The sequence below is a fragment of the Hypomesus transpacificus genome, unplaced genomic scaffold (genome assembly GCF_021917145.1).
Source record: "Hypomesus transpacificus isolate Combined female unplaced genomic scaffold, fHypTra1 scaffold_205, whole genome shotgun sequence".
Lineage (NCBI taxonomy): Eukaryota > Metazoa > Chordata > Actinopteri > Osmeriformes > Osmeridae > Hypomesus > Hypomesus transpacificus.
Window position 1 is genome coordinate 263,843 of NW_025813746.1, and position 18,613 is coordinate 282,455.

The window sequence follows — 18,613 nt, forward strand, 5'->3', positions numbered from 1 at the left end:
CTGCCTTCAAGTCAACATGTCAAGTTAATTGCACGTTGTCTAGTATTGTAAATCCTATGTCACAGGGCTTGTTTGGGTTATTGTGAACATAGGGAAACTCTGGACACTCACTAACTCACAGTGAGACATGCCATGAGGTTTTTCATTGCAACGTTAACTATATTCAAATTGGACTTTACACATTCTAATAATTGTTTCCTAATTCACTTCATGCTATCTTACATAACTAAATGTTTTTTCTAATCTCATTTAGGATTAGTCAATACACCAAACAAAAGCTATTTGTTATCAATCAGCCCACTTGAATGGTATATCAAAGTGCATCTTGGAGTGGCAAAGTTTTGCAGGAATGAATCCCTCACAAATCATCAGATGTCTGAATGACCCAGATACACAGGCACCTTCTATTTACAGTTAGTAAAAATAAATACAGTCGTTATAGTCTACTGTATATAACACTAATTAGACAAACCGAATTATCTTATGTAGGCTATATACTTAAGTATTTATCCTTATTTAGGGGGTCTGAACTAAACTCTTATTTCCGATATACACAATGTTATCTAATGGATATGGTAAAACAAATGTTGGCTCCGGAATTCAATGAAATGCCTGATGTAACTGACTTGCAAGGCTCCGTCAGGGTTTGTAATCTTAGTCAAACATTTTGGGACTAAATTACAGCCAAAAAAACATGCAATCCAACAGTATGTATAAACAATACTTGCCTTCAAAACAATTAAAGCACACAGAGTGACATTGCAGGAACTCAGTCGCAGTTGAGTAAGCCTCTTCCTGATTGGCCGTGTTGAAATTCCTTTTCTAGATCCCGCCCCTTATGGTGCAATCGTTGCCCCGTTTAACAGTTCCCGTTACCTCGAGGGCCCTCTAGTCTAGTCTGGAATATTCCAGAAAACAGGAGATGGGTGAGCCTAACCCTCGCAAATCCCCCATCTCACACGTAGCACTGTCACTGGATCCGTAGGGGATTTTCTCAAAGGAAATTGCTCGAATGTCGACTCGTTTCTTAAGAACTGATCCGCTTCTGAGTTCATGCTCGCTTAAATCGAGATATTTTTGACCCAGTAATTGATGTTGTAATAATGCCAAGCACTATACACGCATTGATTCATATTTATTTTCAACCTTTTTATTGAACTTCACTGAGCAGGGTTAAGGGCGGACTTTAATGTAGGCATACTTGAGGCAGTAACACTGTAAAGTATTTCCTCTTGCTCTTATTATGTATCCTTTGATTCTTGGGGGAATTTCGACTTTATAGTATGCCCCGGTGGCCCGGTCCATTTGGCAAAGGCAAACTAGGATTACAATTCGTAAGAAACAATTACTGGGGACGCACAAACAAGTCTCTGTATTCATAATGGAACAGTCCAGTTTCTTGCATAACTGGATTAGTGAAACCATTAACCTGAATCATAGTATAAGCTTTGCTTTACTTGCTCTTTGGCAAGGTCAGGATGTGAAGGATTACGTGACAGTGGAATCTATAGACCCCTGTGCGTTTTATGCCCCCTGCTGGACGGAAGCGGCGTAGTTTGGCCTACGTCTGACCTCACTCAGCGCCATGCAAGTTTAACATACTCAGAATAAACTACATCCTGCATTAAATACACATAATAAAGGTATGAAGATCAAACATCCCAAAGTCTGTATATTCTGAACACAATAGACATAAAACGACTACTTAGAAATTGTGTATTGAAAATGTGTGACTGCACAAGTGCAAGATAAGACTCAACTCAGTTCCAGTTCTAAAAAACAAACAAAAACAAACACAAAATCAGCTATTGTCTGTGAAACTATACCCTCCAGTAATTCACGCACAATGCAATGGTGTGTACTGAAATGTAAATTAAACTGTAAAAAATTGCATGGTCATCTGGGGAAAAAAACAACTTAAAACCAAACAACAACATACATAAAAACACAGATTATTGAGTAGAACACTGGTACATTTAATACATACTAACATGGTCATTAGATACCGTATGTACAATCACACAGCTTCTTTGCAGAAAGGAGAACAAAATAATAACAGGAATGCTTCAGATTCAAAATTAAAAAGGCATCCACAAAGACATATGTCTTAATACTGTACTATGATCAAATATGCAAAAAACATTACAAAAAGAGAGAGAGAGAGATTCGTGGTTAAACCTACATGGTTAAAATAGACTACAGTACTTTGCTTATAAAAAATAAAGACTCTTTAGATTCGGTCTGCCTTATCTACTTCTTCTGGTCTTGCGTGTGAAAACAGCCTCAGCTGGTCAGTGGAGCTCTCTCAATGACACATGCGTGACGTCATCTCTTTCTGCAGGAGACGTGAAAAACATCAGTTAGAACAAGGACAAAGCTTATCACAAGCACCTGGAACAAAGCATTGTATATCCCCCACACACACACACACACACACTTCCATTTGGGGTCAGATGGCTGAGCGGTTAGGGAATCGGACTATTAATCAGAAGGTTGCCGGTTTGATTCCCGGCCAAATGACGTTGTGTCCTTGGGCAAGGCACTTCACCCTACTTGCCTCGGGGGCAGGGGTGGGGGGGAATGTCCCTGTACTTACTGTAAGTCGCTCTGGATAAGAGCGTCCGGCTAATTGACGAAATGTAAATTCATCAAACGTTTTCAAATCTCTCCCACTCACCAGTGGCTCCAGCTCCTTGTGATCGGTGAGGTTGAACTCGGTCACAAAGTAGAAGAAGTGCTTGTAGCAGGTGTTGACGTGGGCCTCAGCGCCCATCTGACTCACGCGATCAAAGTGGTGGATGTAGACGTGGACGAACACACGGAACAGGCGCGACAAGATCTTCTTGGCTACCTGCATGAAGGTCTTGGGAAAGGGAGTACCTTCAAATAGAAAGAGAGATGGAGGCAGAGATAGAGGGGAAAACATGAGAGGGAGGGGGGAGGAGGGAGGAGGAAGAGAGAGGAGGGGGGAGGGGGGAGGAAGGAGGGGGGAGGAGGGAGAGAGAGGAGTGGAAAAAATAAGGCAGATTTATGTGTGTCCCAAAACAGAAAGCATGTTATGCCCTTAAACCCTGTCTATGGGTCAGAGTCAGATTTTCTGCTCTACTCTCGTTCGGCACTTTCTGTTTGTTGCTTCGATTGAAAGCATCTGCTGAATGAATAGAATGTGAAAGAGGTGTTTGGTGTCGGTCTACACAACCTTTTTAAACCCATCATTTAAGTTGAAGCCAAAAGAATGTTGTGGGCGATTCACTAATCACATGAGTCACATGCCAGGCTCTAAATAACCCCTCGGACAGGTAACAAGCTTTTCATCCACTGAATAAATCAGTTATTTGTTTTAGCTTAGCACTAATCAAATGGTATTTCAGGCATCCTTTCCAGAGGAAACATGCTATTCATAGCCCACTGTACACCCTTCAAAAGGCATTGCTGGGATGTTTGGCTAGCGAGTCAGATGCTAAGTTATGCATGGCAGTGGGTAGATGTGCATTTGTGCATAATGAAAGGCTTAGTTTATGGATCATGTAAGCAGCGCGGCACAACTAACTGCTAGCTGTCACTATCGTCGGACGCACTTAGCACTTAACTATCAGTCACCCAGACAACTGCCATCCCGCCCTTGTTTAACGTAGCACATGCTTTCACCCAAAGCGATGTACAGTACACGTGGGCATCCGAACCTGCAGCCTCATGATCGGCAGCTCTAACCACTAAGCTACACCCCTTCCCCCTCCCCCGTAATCTCACAGCAGCAGCCTGCCTACATTTACATTTAGTCATTTAGTCATTTAGCTGCCTGGCAGCTTCTTGACCACTCACCGACGTTGGTGGGGAAGATGTGCTCGTTGTTGATCTGTACCTCGATCCAGTCCATCAGGAGGCTCATGTACTTGGGGGCGGGAACGGCCGTGGGTTTCTTGTACTTCTGCTCGTCCTGCCAGCGGTACTCATACTTGGGCCCTCCGGACATGACGGGGCAGGTCTGGTCGGTGCAGGACTCGCTGACGGTGCCGTAAATGAGGTTGATGCGGTTGAAGAAGTCCACCACGTGTACCGCCACCCAGTCGTTGAGATCTTCCCCGTGCGGGAGCTGCACGGCCTGTTTCAGATCCAGGCCGGCGTTCAGCGACGCCTGGGCCTTCTTGTGCAGCTCGAACCGCTGGGTTCCTGGCTCGAATTTGCGCTTGGGCCGGAATGTCCTGTCTTTGTTGAAGACTTGTTTCAAGGCCAGGGACATTGTTGCACGTGGCGCTGTGTTTGTGTTACTGGGGAATTATTTATAAAAAAAATTTATAAAGCAGTGCCAGGTTAGAGGTTATGTAAACGACCACAGTGGAAATGTTTGGGTTGGTTTTTCTTGTGTTTTATCTTCTTGCTTCTATCTGCGTGCTGTATTTGGGAGAAGGAGAGAGCTGTTCAGGTCTACTTGGTTACATTCTTGTCTTAACTCATGAAATATACCTGAAATGAAAAACATTTGTGATTCATCATCATATTTGTTACATTTCAAACTGTACTATTGGTTTGCACACTAACCTACATTAATATCGTCACTGTATTCTGGTAATCACTTTACCAATCACATTGAAAGTCAATACTGAGTAGGCAGTGTCAGTTCTAAGCTTAGACTTGACAAACCAAGTCATTACACTGTCATTACACTTTAAATGCTAACTGTTAAACTGACAGTCCAGTGCCAATCCTTTGCCGAATTAAAGCACCTAGAACATCACATCAATCAATCAAATCTAAACCCCGAGCAAATCTCTCATCCCTACTACAGTAGGCAAAAAATAATTACAATTTACAGTCAGTTAGTGTCTTGTATGATAAGATATTTCCTACATTTCGATCATATCATCACACTAATAAAACTTGTAGCAGCACAGCACGTAATAACGGCATCCATTGTCGCGGCCTACTACACCAACTATTTTGACACAAATGACAGTAACGAGTAGCTATAGCTAGGTCTAATGAGTCATTTCCTATTTCCTCTGCACGCTATTATGGCAGCGAAATCCAGCACGAATTGAAAACGAATTGCAAAGTTAGCATTGCATTTACAAGTCACAATGGCTACATCTAAGCTACATGACTGCTGAACATCTGAACAAAGTAAATATGCGTACAAATGTCAACAACAAACATACTAAGCTAACAATTGTCGAGGAAAACTGGTCGGGTGACGACGGTGCTATGTATTCGTGACGTTAAAATGGAGATCAATCGTGAGCTACTTGTTGATTCTTTAGCCTTAAACAGAGAACGTGACATTATTAAAAGACTGTTCTTCTCCGAAATGTTGAGTTTCTATTTCTGTTGTTTTAACTACCACTTTTAGTAAAATAAAGTTTACAATTACGTTACACCCTTAAAGTAACGGTGACGAAATGTCAGGCTTATACCGAGGCACTTTCCCCGAACTTACTTGTTCCGCTTTCCTGTCTCTTGAGATGATTCCTAGAGTAAATTAACTCTCCCGAGTCCTTTTTGAGATATCGCGAAATAGCTGGGGCTACATTATACTACATGTACAGTATCAAACATGTACAATACAATACTTTATTAGGTAAACTTAAACTAGCTCCTCCCTATGACAGAGAAGAACTTCCTTTGATCATACGTCACTGTAACACCATCTGAGTACCAGCTCAGAGAAGCTTAGCCGCTCCAATGTGTTCCGTTCAGTACCCATGTGAATAAGGGGGGGTGCATGCCATAAACCCATCTACCAGAACCCCCCGCCCGCCCCCCCCCCCCCCCCCCCCCCCCCCCCCCACACACACACACACGCACACTACGTTAATTAAACATTACAGCTATACATTACAGAATAGTGTGTTGACAAAAATTAATTTTATTTTTGTTGCTGAGAATAACTTTTCTACAAATATCACGGAATGCTTGCTGAACAGCTGTACATGTATAATTATGGCACATTACTCCAAACACAAACATTAATAAGGAGGCTTGAGGGGGCCTGGGGGGTGGGGGTGGGGGGGGGGGGGCTATAAGAGCCCTGATGCAGAAGTTCTCAGTGTGCAGGTCAAGAAGCTGGTGTCTAAGTTGAGCTTTGTCTCTATGAAGGAATGTTCTGAGCTGAGACAGAGTGTCTCTTGTCGTCGTCCCCCCGTCTAGTTGAGAGGGGGGGCAAGCGCCCCCTCCTCCATCTGGGCCTTGCTGGATATGGAGTAGTGGAAAGACCTCATCTGCTCCTCCACCTTCACGAAGCCTGGTCTGTCCTCGTGCCTGAGTATTATGGGATGTGAGAGGAAGGTCAGTATTATGGGATGGGAGAGGAAGGTCAGTATTATGGGATGGGAGAGGAAGGTCAGTATTATGGGATGGGTATTGCTCTGTGAGCAACTGACGGCAGGTCAAGAGATTGCATTTGGTAAGTCTTTGGTCTCACTTAAATACTTAATATTCTGTGATGATGCATGAGAAATGTCATAAAATGAACCCGGTAGTGATTTTGATCTTATTTAAATATGGATTCATTTGTAAGCGATACGTGATATATGTAAAATATTGAACAGCGGGAGAAGCATTGGTCTCACTTGTACGTCCAGCAGTCCGTCATCACAGCGTACATTCTCTCAGGGCAGCCCGGTGGGCAATCCATGCGTTTCCCACTGGCTATGAACGCAATCACCTCTGGACCTTTCATTTTCTGCCCGGTTACACAGAGACACAGATTAAACCCTAGCCCTGACCACCATTCAACTATACACACTACAGACATGAATGAACTGACTGTCAAAGTTCTAAGTCCCATTCAAGTCAGGCCCATCACCAGCATGTGGGTCGCAGCTGGGGGCTGTCTGCCTACCTTGTACGGTTTCCCTCCGTAGGAAAAGGCTTCCCACATGGTTACCCCGAAGCTCCAGGCATCACTTTTACTGGAGAACTTGTGGAAGTTCATACATTCTGGAGCGTACCACTTCAGTGGCCATTTTCCTGCTGTACGTGCCTATGTACACACACACACACACACACACACGTATACACACATCAAATGTTTAAAGTTGGAGCTGGTGATGAAGCTGATTGCCGATGACAAAGAATGACATCACACAACACAAGAGACCAATTGTTACCTTATAATAGTTGTCGTCGGCTCCCAAAGCCTTTGACAGGCCAAAGTCACTAATCTTGGCAAACTGGGCGTTGACCAATAAGACGTTGCGAGCGGCCAGGTCTCTGTGCACAAAGTTTTTCTCTTCCAAATACTTCATTCCCATCGATACTTGGTGCATCAAGGTCACTATGTTCTCCACCTTCACCTTGTCCCTGTGACACACAAACAGGAAACAGAGTCACTCCACATGTACCTCCTTCATCACCCCGAACACCACTGAATGAGTCCCTTGGGTCGTTCCGCCGTACTTGTGGCTGGAGAGGAACTTGTTGAGTGGCCCTGCGGAGGCCATTTCCATGACAAGCATCAGGCTCTCGGCCTCACACAGGCCCAGCATGCGCACAATGTAGGGGTTGCTCAGCTGGTGCATGATCTCCGCCTCCCGCATCATCTCATCCTTTACCAGCATCTCGTTTTCGTTCTTCAGCACCTTGATGGCCACGTCGATCTGCGCCCTGCAACCAACACACACATACACACGAGGTTGCTTGTATTTGGGGTTGGGCGGGGTCAGATGGCTGAGTGTTTAGGGATACGGGCTATTAGTCAGAAGGTTGCCGGTTTGATGCAAAATGACGTTGTGTCCATGGACAAGGCACTTCACCCTACTTGCCTCAGGGAGAATGTCCCTGTACTTACTGTAAGTCGCTCTGGATAAAGAGCGTCTACCAAATGTAAGTGTAAATGTATCGACGGTCGGTACGACCAACCCTACTGATGTTAAACAGTGACGGTGTCCCGCCTTGAACCCGTGATCTCCCTTACTTATCGTTGGTTATGAGGACTCCTTTCTTGACACAGCCGAAGTTGCCCGAGCCCAGCTCCACCTCATCTATCATCAGCTGATCCCGGTTGATGTAAAACTTCTTGAGGTCGTTGGGGTTGTGGTAAGGGTTGGCAAACTCGTTGCAGTCCATGGGCAGCATCTCACGCTCCAGAAGCGTGGATCTGGTTTCCGTGGTTGCAGACAGAGTAACTAGAAGCAAGGATCATAATGTCTAACATCAACATCAAGGCAATTCTCTAAGACACAGGGTGAGATGATGACCTTTGCAGAATACCTTAACGGCGTCCTGTGATAACCAATAGGACCGTTTTTAAATGTTACAAACGTGATGATAAATCACAAGATAATAAATCACAAATGAATGTATAAATTAAGTGAATTTTGTGTTTTTGGCTCATTTCCAATAGGTATAGGTTTGCAACATGCAGTGTCAGCAACTAACCACCAGGAGGAGGTGTGTATCCATTTTGACGAGATCGCCTCTGAAATGGAAAAGGACGTATGATGTTAGTCATAATGTTTGTTGTGTTATAATGCTAGAAATGGCAGAGAATAACCCATAGAGTAATGAACAGGATGCTTACTACGGCTGGAACAACAGGAGTCTCTAAAGATCAACAACAAAAGTAAGAGAAACAGAGATTTACTTAGGACAAAGTTAACATCTTAACCACACGTAAAACACAGTTCACAATGTACTAATAATACAGTCCACATGTCAATGAGAGTCGATCGTTAGGTTACAGAATCAGTAATAAATAAACATAAATTAATGTTTATATCATACGTTCAGACGTGTTGTTGCGATTCTGACACGCTTCTCTCAATACTGCCACAAGGCCATCGGGTTTCATCTTCAGATACTCAACCAGCTGCAGAGAACCAGAGACAGGGAGAAAGAGAGAGAGAGAGAGAGAGAGTGAGTGAGAGTGAGTGAGAGTGAGTGAGAGTGAGTGAGAGTGAGAGTGAGAGTGAGAGTGAGAGTGAGTGAGAGTGAGAGTGAGAGTGAGTGAGAGTGAGAGTGAGAGTGAGAGAGAGTGAGAGAGAGAGAGACAGAGTGAGAGAGAGTGAGAGAGAGAGTGAGAGAGAGAGAGACAGACAGATATGTAGATAGACATAGTAAGAGAAAGAGAGTGATACATTAAAAGAGAGGTCAGGTCAGAGCATGCCAGAATAGCAGTCATTTATACCACACTGACTGTGCCAAAGTGGAAAAGTGCCACAAATGCTTTCCGGCTTGTTACACCAGGTTGACGCGGGAGCAGAGGAAGGCCCTACCTGCCAGACCGTGTCGAACTTGGTTCCGTCTGGTATCGAGAACTTTCCGGACTTGTCGTGGAGAATCTGGTAGTGATACACAGTCTTTCCGTACACTAACGACAGTGCAAATGTTCCGGCGTCTTCTCTCTCCCTCACTCTGAAAAACACATCGACGTCAATGTACATCCACACAACTCACTCACAAACTACAGAAGACATTTACGGCAAATATCGCAGACAGACACAACTTAGACACCACCACAACAACAACAACAGTGTATCGTTGTGCATTCACGTGAACAACATTGACCTAACCCCAAGGGACATTCACAGCAAACACTGTAGGCAGATGTGACTGTATGGTGGTAAGGCTTCGATCGCGGCAGTGGCACTCACAGGAACTTGCCGTCCGGCTGGGCGCCAGAGTACAGCCGCCTTTCGCCCTCGATGCGAGGGATTTTGCCGTGGAACCAGGGCATCTTCTCGTGGGCGGTGATGGCGATCAGCCTCTCCAGCTGAGGAGCCTGGTTGAGGATCGCCTGCTCCATGGGTTCCCCCTGTGGATGGGTGGATGGACACACCACACACACACACACACACACACACACAAAGACGCACACATACACAGAAAGCCAAGCCAGACACACACACACACACACACAGACAAAACAGACTGAATGACACAGCATCAACTCCAAGGGTCAGATGGCTGAGCGGTTAGGGAGTCAGGCTATTAATCAGAAGGTTGTTGGTTCGATTCCCAGCTTTGCCAAATGACGTTGTGTCCTTGGGCAAAGCACATAACCCTACTTGCCTCGGGGGAATGTCCCTGTACTTACAGTAAGTCGCTCTGGATAAGAGCGTCTGCTAAATGACTAAATGTAAATGTAACTCCACATAACCAACAAGACATCCATAACTATTCAGTCAACCACTTGTAAATCTTGCTTCCGAGGGGAGCTCCGTCCATCGGCGTGGGCCCCCCCACGCCCGTCTCCGAAAGCTCACCTCCAGGTTCCAGGTCTGGCGTACGTACTCCCTCAGCATGTTGTCCTTCAGGCTGTCGAAGACGCCGGTGCGTATGGGCATGTCGGGCGGGCGCAGGCAGGGCTTCCTCAGCGTGCACACCAGCCCGTCCGGGTCTTTGCTGTAGTACTCGCACAGCTCGGCCGGGCCGCAGTGAGGCTTCCCCCCCAGCAAGCAGTAGGTCCCGTTCATCTGCTTCTCCACGGTGTAGTGGTTGAACTCCAGGCTCCAGACCAGCGACACCACGTAGCCCCCCAGGCTGCGCAGGCACTGGCGCAGCAGGAAGAGGCCATCGGCCATGCCCGCCAGCTTCAGCTGCTCCTCGGCCTCCGAGCGGCTGATGCTGCCGTAGAAGAAGGGCAGGTCGGCCGCGGCGTCGATCATGGCGGCGGAGGCGGCGTGCTGTCAGGCGGAGGGAGAGGAGACTGCTGCCGAGACGCCGTGGATGTGAGGGTGAAGGTGCCTTAGATAAGATCTCTGCCTACGCAAGGAGAGGAACTAGAGAGAGAGAGGACGAGAGGAGGATAGAAAGATTGTTTATGACACGTAAACACGGCGTCAACTCGTTTTCAGTACTGTGTAATTGCACTGCGGTTGTGATTGTGACGCTTCCTAATACTCCATTCGGGCCGTTTGTGGAGTGCCTTGTGTGTGTGTGTGTGTGCGTTGTAAAGAGAAAGGTGCTTGCTTTTCTGCAGCAACCCAGGCAGGCACCGAAACACAGCCACAACAGGAAGCTTCAACCCCCACCCCCCCACCCCCCATCTAGAAACTCATGGCTGTTTCACACTCTTCCGTTCAACAGGTGCCTTGGGTTCTAGAACGTTCCCGACACCTTCCAGCGCACTGGTTGGCAATTTCCACGAAGAGACTCAATATGAATAAAAGGTACTTTACGAAAGACTAATTAAATGCTCGAGTCCTTTACCACACGATTCACAATACTTGAAAAAACAACCTGTGTGTAGACTACAGGGTACAAGACACACTTCAAGAATTTTGTGTCTGCTGAGTTTACTTTGTTGATGTTAGATAGCAAGTGGAAAATGCCTGTTGGTGGGTGACAAACAGATGAATATCATCACACAGCGCGACAGCAGCAAATACATTTTATTGACAGAATGAGAGCCCAACGCACAAGGGATGTAACTTAATGAAGAGGTGACTGCTATCGTTTTCCTCCCACTTAATGATCATGTGGATAATGCCCTCACTTTTACATCATATTTTTTACCCCATTTGAGATTTGGAAAGTTTCAGTTTCAGACACCACATTTTTTCCACTGTGTATGTCACTAATAGTTAAGGGGATTTGACTAAAGGCTAAATGACTCAAATGTAAATTTTCCCTTTCTAGGCACCTTAACTAGCTCTCCACCAGCTTGTTGTTGTATGTTTGACATTCACAAGCACAGGCCTGGCTCAGGCCACTACATAAACTCTAACCCTAAACAGTAGATGTTTCAAATCTGAGGGTCCTGAAGATAAAACGACCCACTTGCAGTGTTGAAGTGTTGCCAGACTCAACCACAGTTTCCTGGATGCACAAGTGTGCCACGCTGACCTCAGCGTGGGAAGACTCGCACACAGAGCCACAGCTAGCCACAACACAAACTCATCCCAGTTTAGCCATAGGCCTGCAAACCCACCTCTCACCACAGCAAAGGGAAATGCAGCGGTGTGCTAAGCTGTCAAGTTATCAGGCCCACATTGTTGAGGACGCGATTTGTTTAACAGATGGATAAAAAACGATCGGTTCTTGGTTTTTGTGTGAACTACATTTCACGCTTTCACTACTTGAGAAGTGAGCCCAGATCTAGTTCCCATGAAACTGATGTGATCTTGGCACAAATAATCCGATCTGTCGATGGAGTGGCAGTCAGAGTTGTTGACAGTGGAAGGTCCTATATTTCCTCCTTTTAATTTATGAGACAAGGCATCGACAAAAAACCATGAACGTAACGCTAAAACATAATCAAAACTAATATTCGCTGTGCTTTACACCACCCAGGCCCTGCGCTGCCGTACCGCGTGAACTCTCTGCCAACATGAACGCTGACCCCAAAGACTTCTGACAACACTACATCTCGTCACATATCCACATAAATATTCTTTTTGAGCTTATAAAACAACCAACCAACAGAACATTTCCTCTCAGCTTGACGTTACAGAGCAATCTTGACACAACCTTTCGAGTAAAACCAGAAGCGCAGCAGCGGAATGGAATATTAACTGCATCTGCGTTTTTACAAAAGCTCGGAAACATTAACCGTGCTGTTGATAGTCAAACATTATAGCTACATTCCAGTCTAACGACTGTTTTCCCACATCACATTAACGCCACATCAGAACCAGCTGTGCCCTCCTCGTTCCCCCAGCAGTAGGGTACAGGGATCTGACCGAGCCTGGTTGTTGCAGCCGATGGTGGGGGTGGGAACACCCAAGGCTGAACCAAATGACCCTGAAAGAAGTCCCTTTTCACTGGCTCCAAGTTTAAAACTCAATTCTGTTTCTTTCATCAGAAATCGGGACATTCAAGGGTGTACTGTAAGTACCACACAATAGAATAGATCAGATAGCAACATTAAAATATTGAAAAAATACAATCAATATTACAATCCTATCCAATCCATTACTCATATTTCTATTCATATTCTTAACATGTATGTGAATAACATTTCCCTGTACTATCCCTCCCACTGAAATGTATAGTCATTTACATGACAGTTGTCAGTTACCAGTTATAAACACATACAGAACTAGGGTGTGTCAAATATTACCTTTTTTACAACTGTGTTTCCAGATACAATGAATGGGAGCTATTTATAATTAATCATACTTCTGAAGCCAGTATTAAAATGTCTTCTCCACACTGCAGAGAACATTGTGGTTTTGTATCTGAACAAGACAGGTTCGCAGACAATGCTTTTTGAGACACACATGGTCTTTTGGTTAAACATTTTACATACCTGTGACATGTACTTTAATGCCAATGCCTTCTATTAAACTACAATCTTTAGTTAAGATAAATTACATTTCACAGTTCAAGTTCAGTTGCCCTACAGTTTTTTAGTTCAAGAGATATACTTCTTAGTTTTATGATAATAATTTTTGATGTAGGACTTTATGCACAACTCTATAACTTCATAAACTTTGACTCGACGTCACAACAATAGTTGTAGATCACTGTTTAAACGGAGGTTTACAGGAGGTGAAGTGTTAAATTTCATCCATTACAACAAGGCCGTAATCACAATACATATTGGGGGTGACACATCCCCTCCAATATTCAAATCTGGTCAAAATGTCCCCCCAAAATGTTGTATTTTGATATACAAATATAAATGTGCTACGCTACAACAGGCAACCACGCACGCTGCCCGAAATTATCATAAATAAATAAAAAAAGTCCTCCCAATGTTGACTCCACGGCTACGGCCTTGCATTACAAATCTCTTTTTCCTTTCTTTCTTTTTTACAATTAAAGTTAATTAATGAATTTGTTCTTTATTCTTCAAGTATTTATGGAATAGTTCATAATGATTGAGCTACCGTTTCCTAATATCACTTTAACAAGCTTTAAGATACCAGTTGTTTGAAAGAAGATCTCGTGGGGTGAATGTCAGTGACTTTCTTTTCCAAATTGACACAATTCACTTTGGTGAACATTCACTGGTCCTTTTAGGAGTCTGACAACTCAACAGTCACAACTACATCAGATGTTTTGCTACAACGTTGTAGTCATTGGAAGTCTAAGTCTGACATGTCTTGCACGTGTTACATGGTGAGTTTCTACAACATATATACTTTAGCATTTTGTATGTTAGGCTATACATTGTTATCCAAGATCTCAAAAATATACGAATAAGTTACTCACCAACCTTGCTTCACAGGATCTGAAAGATTGGGTAGAGGTGTGTATGTTGACGTGGGTTTTTGTCTGATGTCTTCAAAGATAGAGAGAGAGAGAGAGAAAGAGAAAGACAGAGAGAGAGAGAGAGAGAGAGAGAGAGAGAGAGAGAGAGAGAGAGAGAGAGAGGGAGAGGGAGAGGGTAGAGAGAGAGAGGGAGACATATTCTCTGTGAAGGCGACAGAAACCAAAGCATGATAGGGTGCTGGAAAACAATCTAGGTTGATTAAGAATCTGCCCTGGAATCCTGACTGAAACACAGACCCTGTTTATCTCTATGCAATTCAAGTCTTGGATCAGTTTTGTTCATGGTCAAACTTATACACAGTGACAGAAAAACATTACAATATCAGATGACGGAAACACAGATGTCGATATTCCATTGGAAGCAGTGCCCCCCCACCCCCCACCCCACGACAATGGGTGTGAACACACAAACGCACTACGTTTTTATGCCAGCAGAGGGCGCCTTACACAAAAATTTGTTAGGCTAACCCTAACCCCTCTCTTCAATCCGCCTCGGTTCGCCCGTACCTAGAACCGCTACTGCTTATCAGTATCCTCCCATTAACTAGCCGTATTCCATTATATTTTTATAATTTGCTGCGGACCAATTCAAAATGGACCTCGGGTACATAAAATGATAAATGAGCAGATCTGGGCCAATACTGATCTGGAAGCAACATTTTATTAACGGATCCGTGCCAAATTTTGGCGGAATTTTAATGTATTTTTAATGGAACTGAACCAGTCCTGGCCATAGGCTATGCATGTATCTTCCCATTGTTTTGTTGAAAACATGGCTGTACAACCAAAATGCCAGTGGGCTGATTAGAATAACCTTATCACTGACTTTATTCTGTTACTATGTTCAAAGTACTTAGTATGAATGACACAAACTATTGTTGCCTCTTGAGAACAATTCCTGAACCTTGGCACAGTGCAACAGACAACAGTGTCATGGTAGAGCTTCAAAGTAATATATATAGCCTATATATACGCCAATGACAAAAAACAATAGTGTTTACAACAAAAGTGTACAATACTAGGTGCTATGTGTAGAATGAAACAGGGTTCTCTTCTCACTTCCCTTAGTGCAAGAGGGAATGGTTGAAGTAGTTCACAGTGCAAAAAAGAGCCAGAACTATTGTGGGTAATGGATAAGATCATGCTACATCTAGCCAGCATGGCTTGATGAACTTCGCCCTCTCCTCACTTCTGGCTCCAAAACCCCAAGATGGCGATCAGGAAGTGGAAAAATCGAGGCTTCAAAACGGGCTTTCACAAACTAATCGGTGACGTCACGATGACTACGTCCTTTTATAATAAGGTATAGGCCCTATATGGATGGAAAAATTACTCTATCAACGTTCAAATAACTTATAGACTAAGGCCACCAACCACGATGCTCCTCCTATTTCACTAATTAAGATCTACATTTCACATTCAGTAAAGTTTATCTTCTTCAACATTGTTTTTGTTGCACTATCCCTTTCTGATTAATTGACACGTTTATTGTGAAACCTGACAAAATATGGGCGTTTCAACAACCATGTAACGCAAATTGGGAATGGACGGGGTGTGGACAACGGCTCGTTCACCTGTGCACGATCAATCACCAGTTTTTGAGTTTTCCAGTTTTCTCCATATGCATACTTTTACTGATTAATTTATTAAGTTTGATACATTTGGACCTTGTTCTTTGATGGGAACATTGCGGAAAAATGGCGAGTGTTCTTACAGGAATATTACATTTTCATTGCGGCGGCACACTGACAAAAGCCATCGCGCACTTCGGTGTATATTCTACTGCATCTAAGGATTGGAAATCACGAAAAATCTTTCGAATAGCAAAGGTAATTGGCACTTGGTTGCTTATCACAATGTATGCTCATGTTTTGTCTTCCAGCAATGACTTTTGGGACGATCTCGTTGTTTATGAGCACATGCAAAGGTGGAGATGTCATTTTGCAGATCAGCAGCATTCTAGATCACATTGAAACAACTAATCTGTCGACCAACTACAACCAGACAAACCCACCTGTGATGTGATGGCGATAATAAATCATTCTATGTTGATGGTGTAACATTGGAGAACGTTGACACAATAGACTTGTATGCAAAAGATGCAAATCTTTAGATTTTTACAGTATTCTGCAGCCAATGCAGCCTTGAACCACCCTTTCCCCTCACCCTAAGCAGAGTTCCCTGTACTTCATGATTTGATCTGTGGGCTTCTTGAGACAACAATGTAGCCATCCATACATCAAAATCGGTACTGCAGTTTTGTCCTCATATTTGAAAGGTCTGGATGGAAAGGGTTAAGATTTGAACTCCACAAAGTAAAAGCCCAGATTATTTGTCTGTGTATACTACTGATCTGTTGAGTGTAGTATCAGGAAAAGCTACACCATCCTGGGCTGCTATGAAGAGATCTCTTGAGAGCATCATCATGTTCTTTTACTGTCAGGGCTTCTTTGGCCCTACTGTCCAGGTGCTTTGCCTCCCAATTTACTTGTCTTGTGTTTTGACCTTTTCTGTCCAGCCACTTCTGAGAAACTTGCCACACCCAGCCAATGACAACCTGGATAGGCTGCTGAATTTCCTCACCTCAACAAGGTTCTTGATAACCAAACCACCAGACTTCCTTTCTGGAAGGCCCTCTCCCAGCATTGCTCTCTGTTCTCCTCTGGAGGTATCTGAATCGGGGATGGGGGTCAGTCCCGTCAGCTGTGTTTCTTATCTCAGTGGCTTTCACTTCAGTGTTTTCTCGCAGGGCAGCTCCATGATTCTTCTTCGTCTGAGTTCTTGTCAGTGCAGCTGAAAATCCCTTTCTCTGCAGCTTGTTAGACCCTTGTGTCCTCTGTTCCACACAAGCCGCACTGGGGATGTCCATCTATGCTATCCAAGAGTTGGATTTTCTTGACTTTAGCTGATCCGGAAAGTTCCCCCTCCTTCTGCTGGCTTTCCCAGTCCTTTCCCCAGCGATGGATGTCCGTCATGCTGCCACTGAACTTGGGTAGACTTGTTGTCTTAAGCTTTACAACTGGTATAAAGCTCCTGCCACGCCCACAGCTTGTGCATCCTCTGCAACTCTCTGTGCTGTGACATATTCCACTTGTCTTTCCAAAAGCTTCCTCCACCATCTTTTTCTTCACTTTTGTGGAGTAGAGCAGAGCATAGACAAGCCTATTACTGTAGGTAATTGCGCTAGTTATTTACCGTTATCTTTTGCCTAAATTATGCCTAAGCCGTGCAACGGAACCAAAGGCAATCAGAATCTGAATTTGTTTTTATTGCTGTGTAAGTTTACACAAACAGAATTTACTGTGACAGAAAGGTGCATACAATAAACATATACGGATCTTCATTAAAAAGTAGAATGTATAAATAAAATAAAAAGCCTAATAGCCTACTAAAGAGCTAAACAATATGTAAGATATCAAATTGACATAAATATAAAATTAAGCACACCCAATTAAAGTAGAGCAGAGCCGAGGCTGCATGTGTCTAAACTGTAGTGCCATTTGTGACTGTGGCTTGCTAGTGAGCTACTGTTATCTTCACTCATAGCCGCAGAGCTGACCCGTCGAGCCGAGCCGAGCGGAGCTGATCTGAGCCGAGCCGCGCCGCTACATGACTGTGACCGTGGCTGTTCCTAGCTAGTCAGCTACTGTTACCTTCACATTTAGCACCACTGACGAGCTGCACTGTGCAATGCCGAGCGAAGCTGCTTTTTGTAACCATGACTAGCAGGGCAGGGCACTCTCTACCTTCATTTGTTTTCGGCCGAGCCGTGCCAAGCAGCCGAGCCGAGCCGTGTCGAGCCCAGCCGCTCTGTGACAGTGACTGGGGCAAGCTAGTGAACTACCGTTATCTTTTGCCTAAATTATGCCTAAACCGTGCAACAGAACCAAATGCAATCAGAATCAGAATTTGAGTTTAAACAAACACGGGATTTACTTTGGCAGGAAGGTGCATACAATAAACACATACGGATCTTATTTTATTTATACACTCTACTTTTTAAATGAAGTCTAATACTAAAGAGCTAAACAATATATAAAATAGATTCATAAATTAAGCACACCCAATTAAAATAGAATGGAGTATAGCCAAGCCTTTGGTAACTAAACCATAGTGATGTTTGTGACTGTGGCTAGATAGTCAGCTATCATTATCTTCACCTTTAGCCGCCGAGTCGCACTGTGACTGTCTAGCTAGTTTGCTACCATTATTTTTACTTATACTAATGCTCTGCTCTTCTCTACTGACTTTATTCTTCCCTGTGGATTATTACTTCAGTCTCTGCCTCCCACTTTACCCTGACCCAACCCATGGTTTGAGGGACATGCCCACGGATTTCGGGATCTCTTCAACCCCCTTGGTTATGTTGTTCAGACCCTCTAGGTCATTGTGGGATATTTGGATATCGTCCACATAGCTATCCTCTTCAAGGACTCTGCGCTCTTGTTTCAGATGG

The 18,613-nt window shown here is 44.1% G+C and overlaps 2 protein-coding genes across 5 annotated transcripts; both read right to left on the reverse strand.

The window, feature by feature from the left end:
- Positions 1–1,652: 1,652 nt before the first annotated feature.
- mob3a (MOB kinase activator 3A) lies at positions 1,653–5,658 on the reverse strand. 3 transcript variants are annotated; one of them, XM_047013858.1, is made up of 4 exons: positions 5,435–5,658; positions 3,823–4,392; positions 2,678–2,880; positions 1,653–2,335 (listed from the first exon to the last, which is right to left on the reverse strand). In XM_047013858.1, the coding sequence occupies exons 2-4, from the start codon at positions 4,238–4,240 to the stop codon at positions 2,306–2,308; spliced, it is 651 nt and encodes a 216-aa protein (XP_046869814.1). In that variant the 5' UTR covers positions 4,241–4,392; positions 5,435–5,658; the 3' UTR covers positions 1,653–2,305. The 3 variants fall into 3 exon arrangements, with proteins under 3 accessions (XP_046869814.1, XP_046869815.1, XP_046869817.1); XM_047013859.1 differs by having other exon boundaries at positions 3,823–4,464; positions 5,435–5,628; XM_047013861.1 differs by lacking the exon at positions 5,435–5,658 and adding an exon at positions 4,812–5,025 and having other exon boundaries at positions 3,823–4,464.
- A 184-nt stretch (positions 5,659–5,842) lies between these two features.
- On the reverse strand, positions 5,843–14,195 carry LOC124462231 (tyrosine-protein kinase ZAP-70). 2 transcript variants are annotated; one of them, XM_047013856.1, is made up of 13 exons: positions 14,098–14,195; positions 10,203–10,718; positions 9,591–9,751; positions 9,213–9,351; positions 8,722–8,806; positions 8,519–8,541; positions 8,377–8,416; positions 7,913–8,123; positions 7,396–7,602; positions 7,107–7,299; positions 6,839–6,979; positions 6,567–6,679; positions 5,843–6,255 (listed from the first exon to the last, which is right to left on the reverse strand). In XM_047013856.1, the coding sequence occupies exons 2-13, from the start codon at positions 10,602–10,604 to the stop codon at positions 6,141–6,143; spliced, it is 1,830 nt and encodes a 609-aa protein (XP_046869812.1). In that variant the 5' UTR covers positions 10,605–10,718; positions 14,098–14,195; the 3' UTR covers positions 5,843–6,140. The 2 variants fall into 2 exon arrangements, with proteins under 2 accessions (XP_046869812.1, XP_046869813.1); XM_047013857.1 differs by having other exon boundaries at positions 14,102–14,185.
- Between the last annotated feature and the right edge of the window lie 4,418 nt (positions 14,196–18,613).

Coding starts and splice junctions, on each gene's coding strand:
- LOC124462231 (XM_047013856.1), bottom strand. CDS start 10,604: ATGATCGACGCCGCGGCCGACCTGCCCTTCTTCTACGGCAGCATCAGC. Junction 8,807..9,212: donor AGTTCGACACGGTCTGGCAG/GTAGGGCCTTCC, acceptor GGTTCTCTGCAG/CTGGTTGAGTATCTGAAGAT. Junction 6,256..6,566: donor ACGGACTGCTGGACGTACAA/GTGAGACCAATG, acceptor CATAATACTCAG/GCACGAGGACAGACCAGGCT.
- mob3a (XM_047013858.1), bottom strand. CDS start 4,240: ATGTCCCTGGCCTTGAAACAAGTCTTCAACAAAGACAGGACATTCCGG. Junction 2,881..3,822: donor CATCTTCCCCACCAACGTCG/GTGAGTGGTCAA, acceptor TTCTATTTGAAG/GTACTCCCTTTCCCAAGACC. Junction 2,336..2,677: donor ACAAGGAGCTGGAGCCACTG/GTGAGTGGGAGA, acceptor CGTCTCCTGCAG/AAAGAGATGACGTCACGCAT.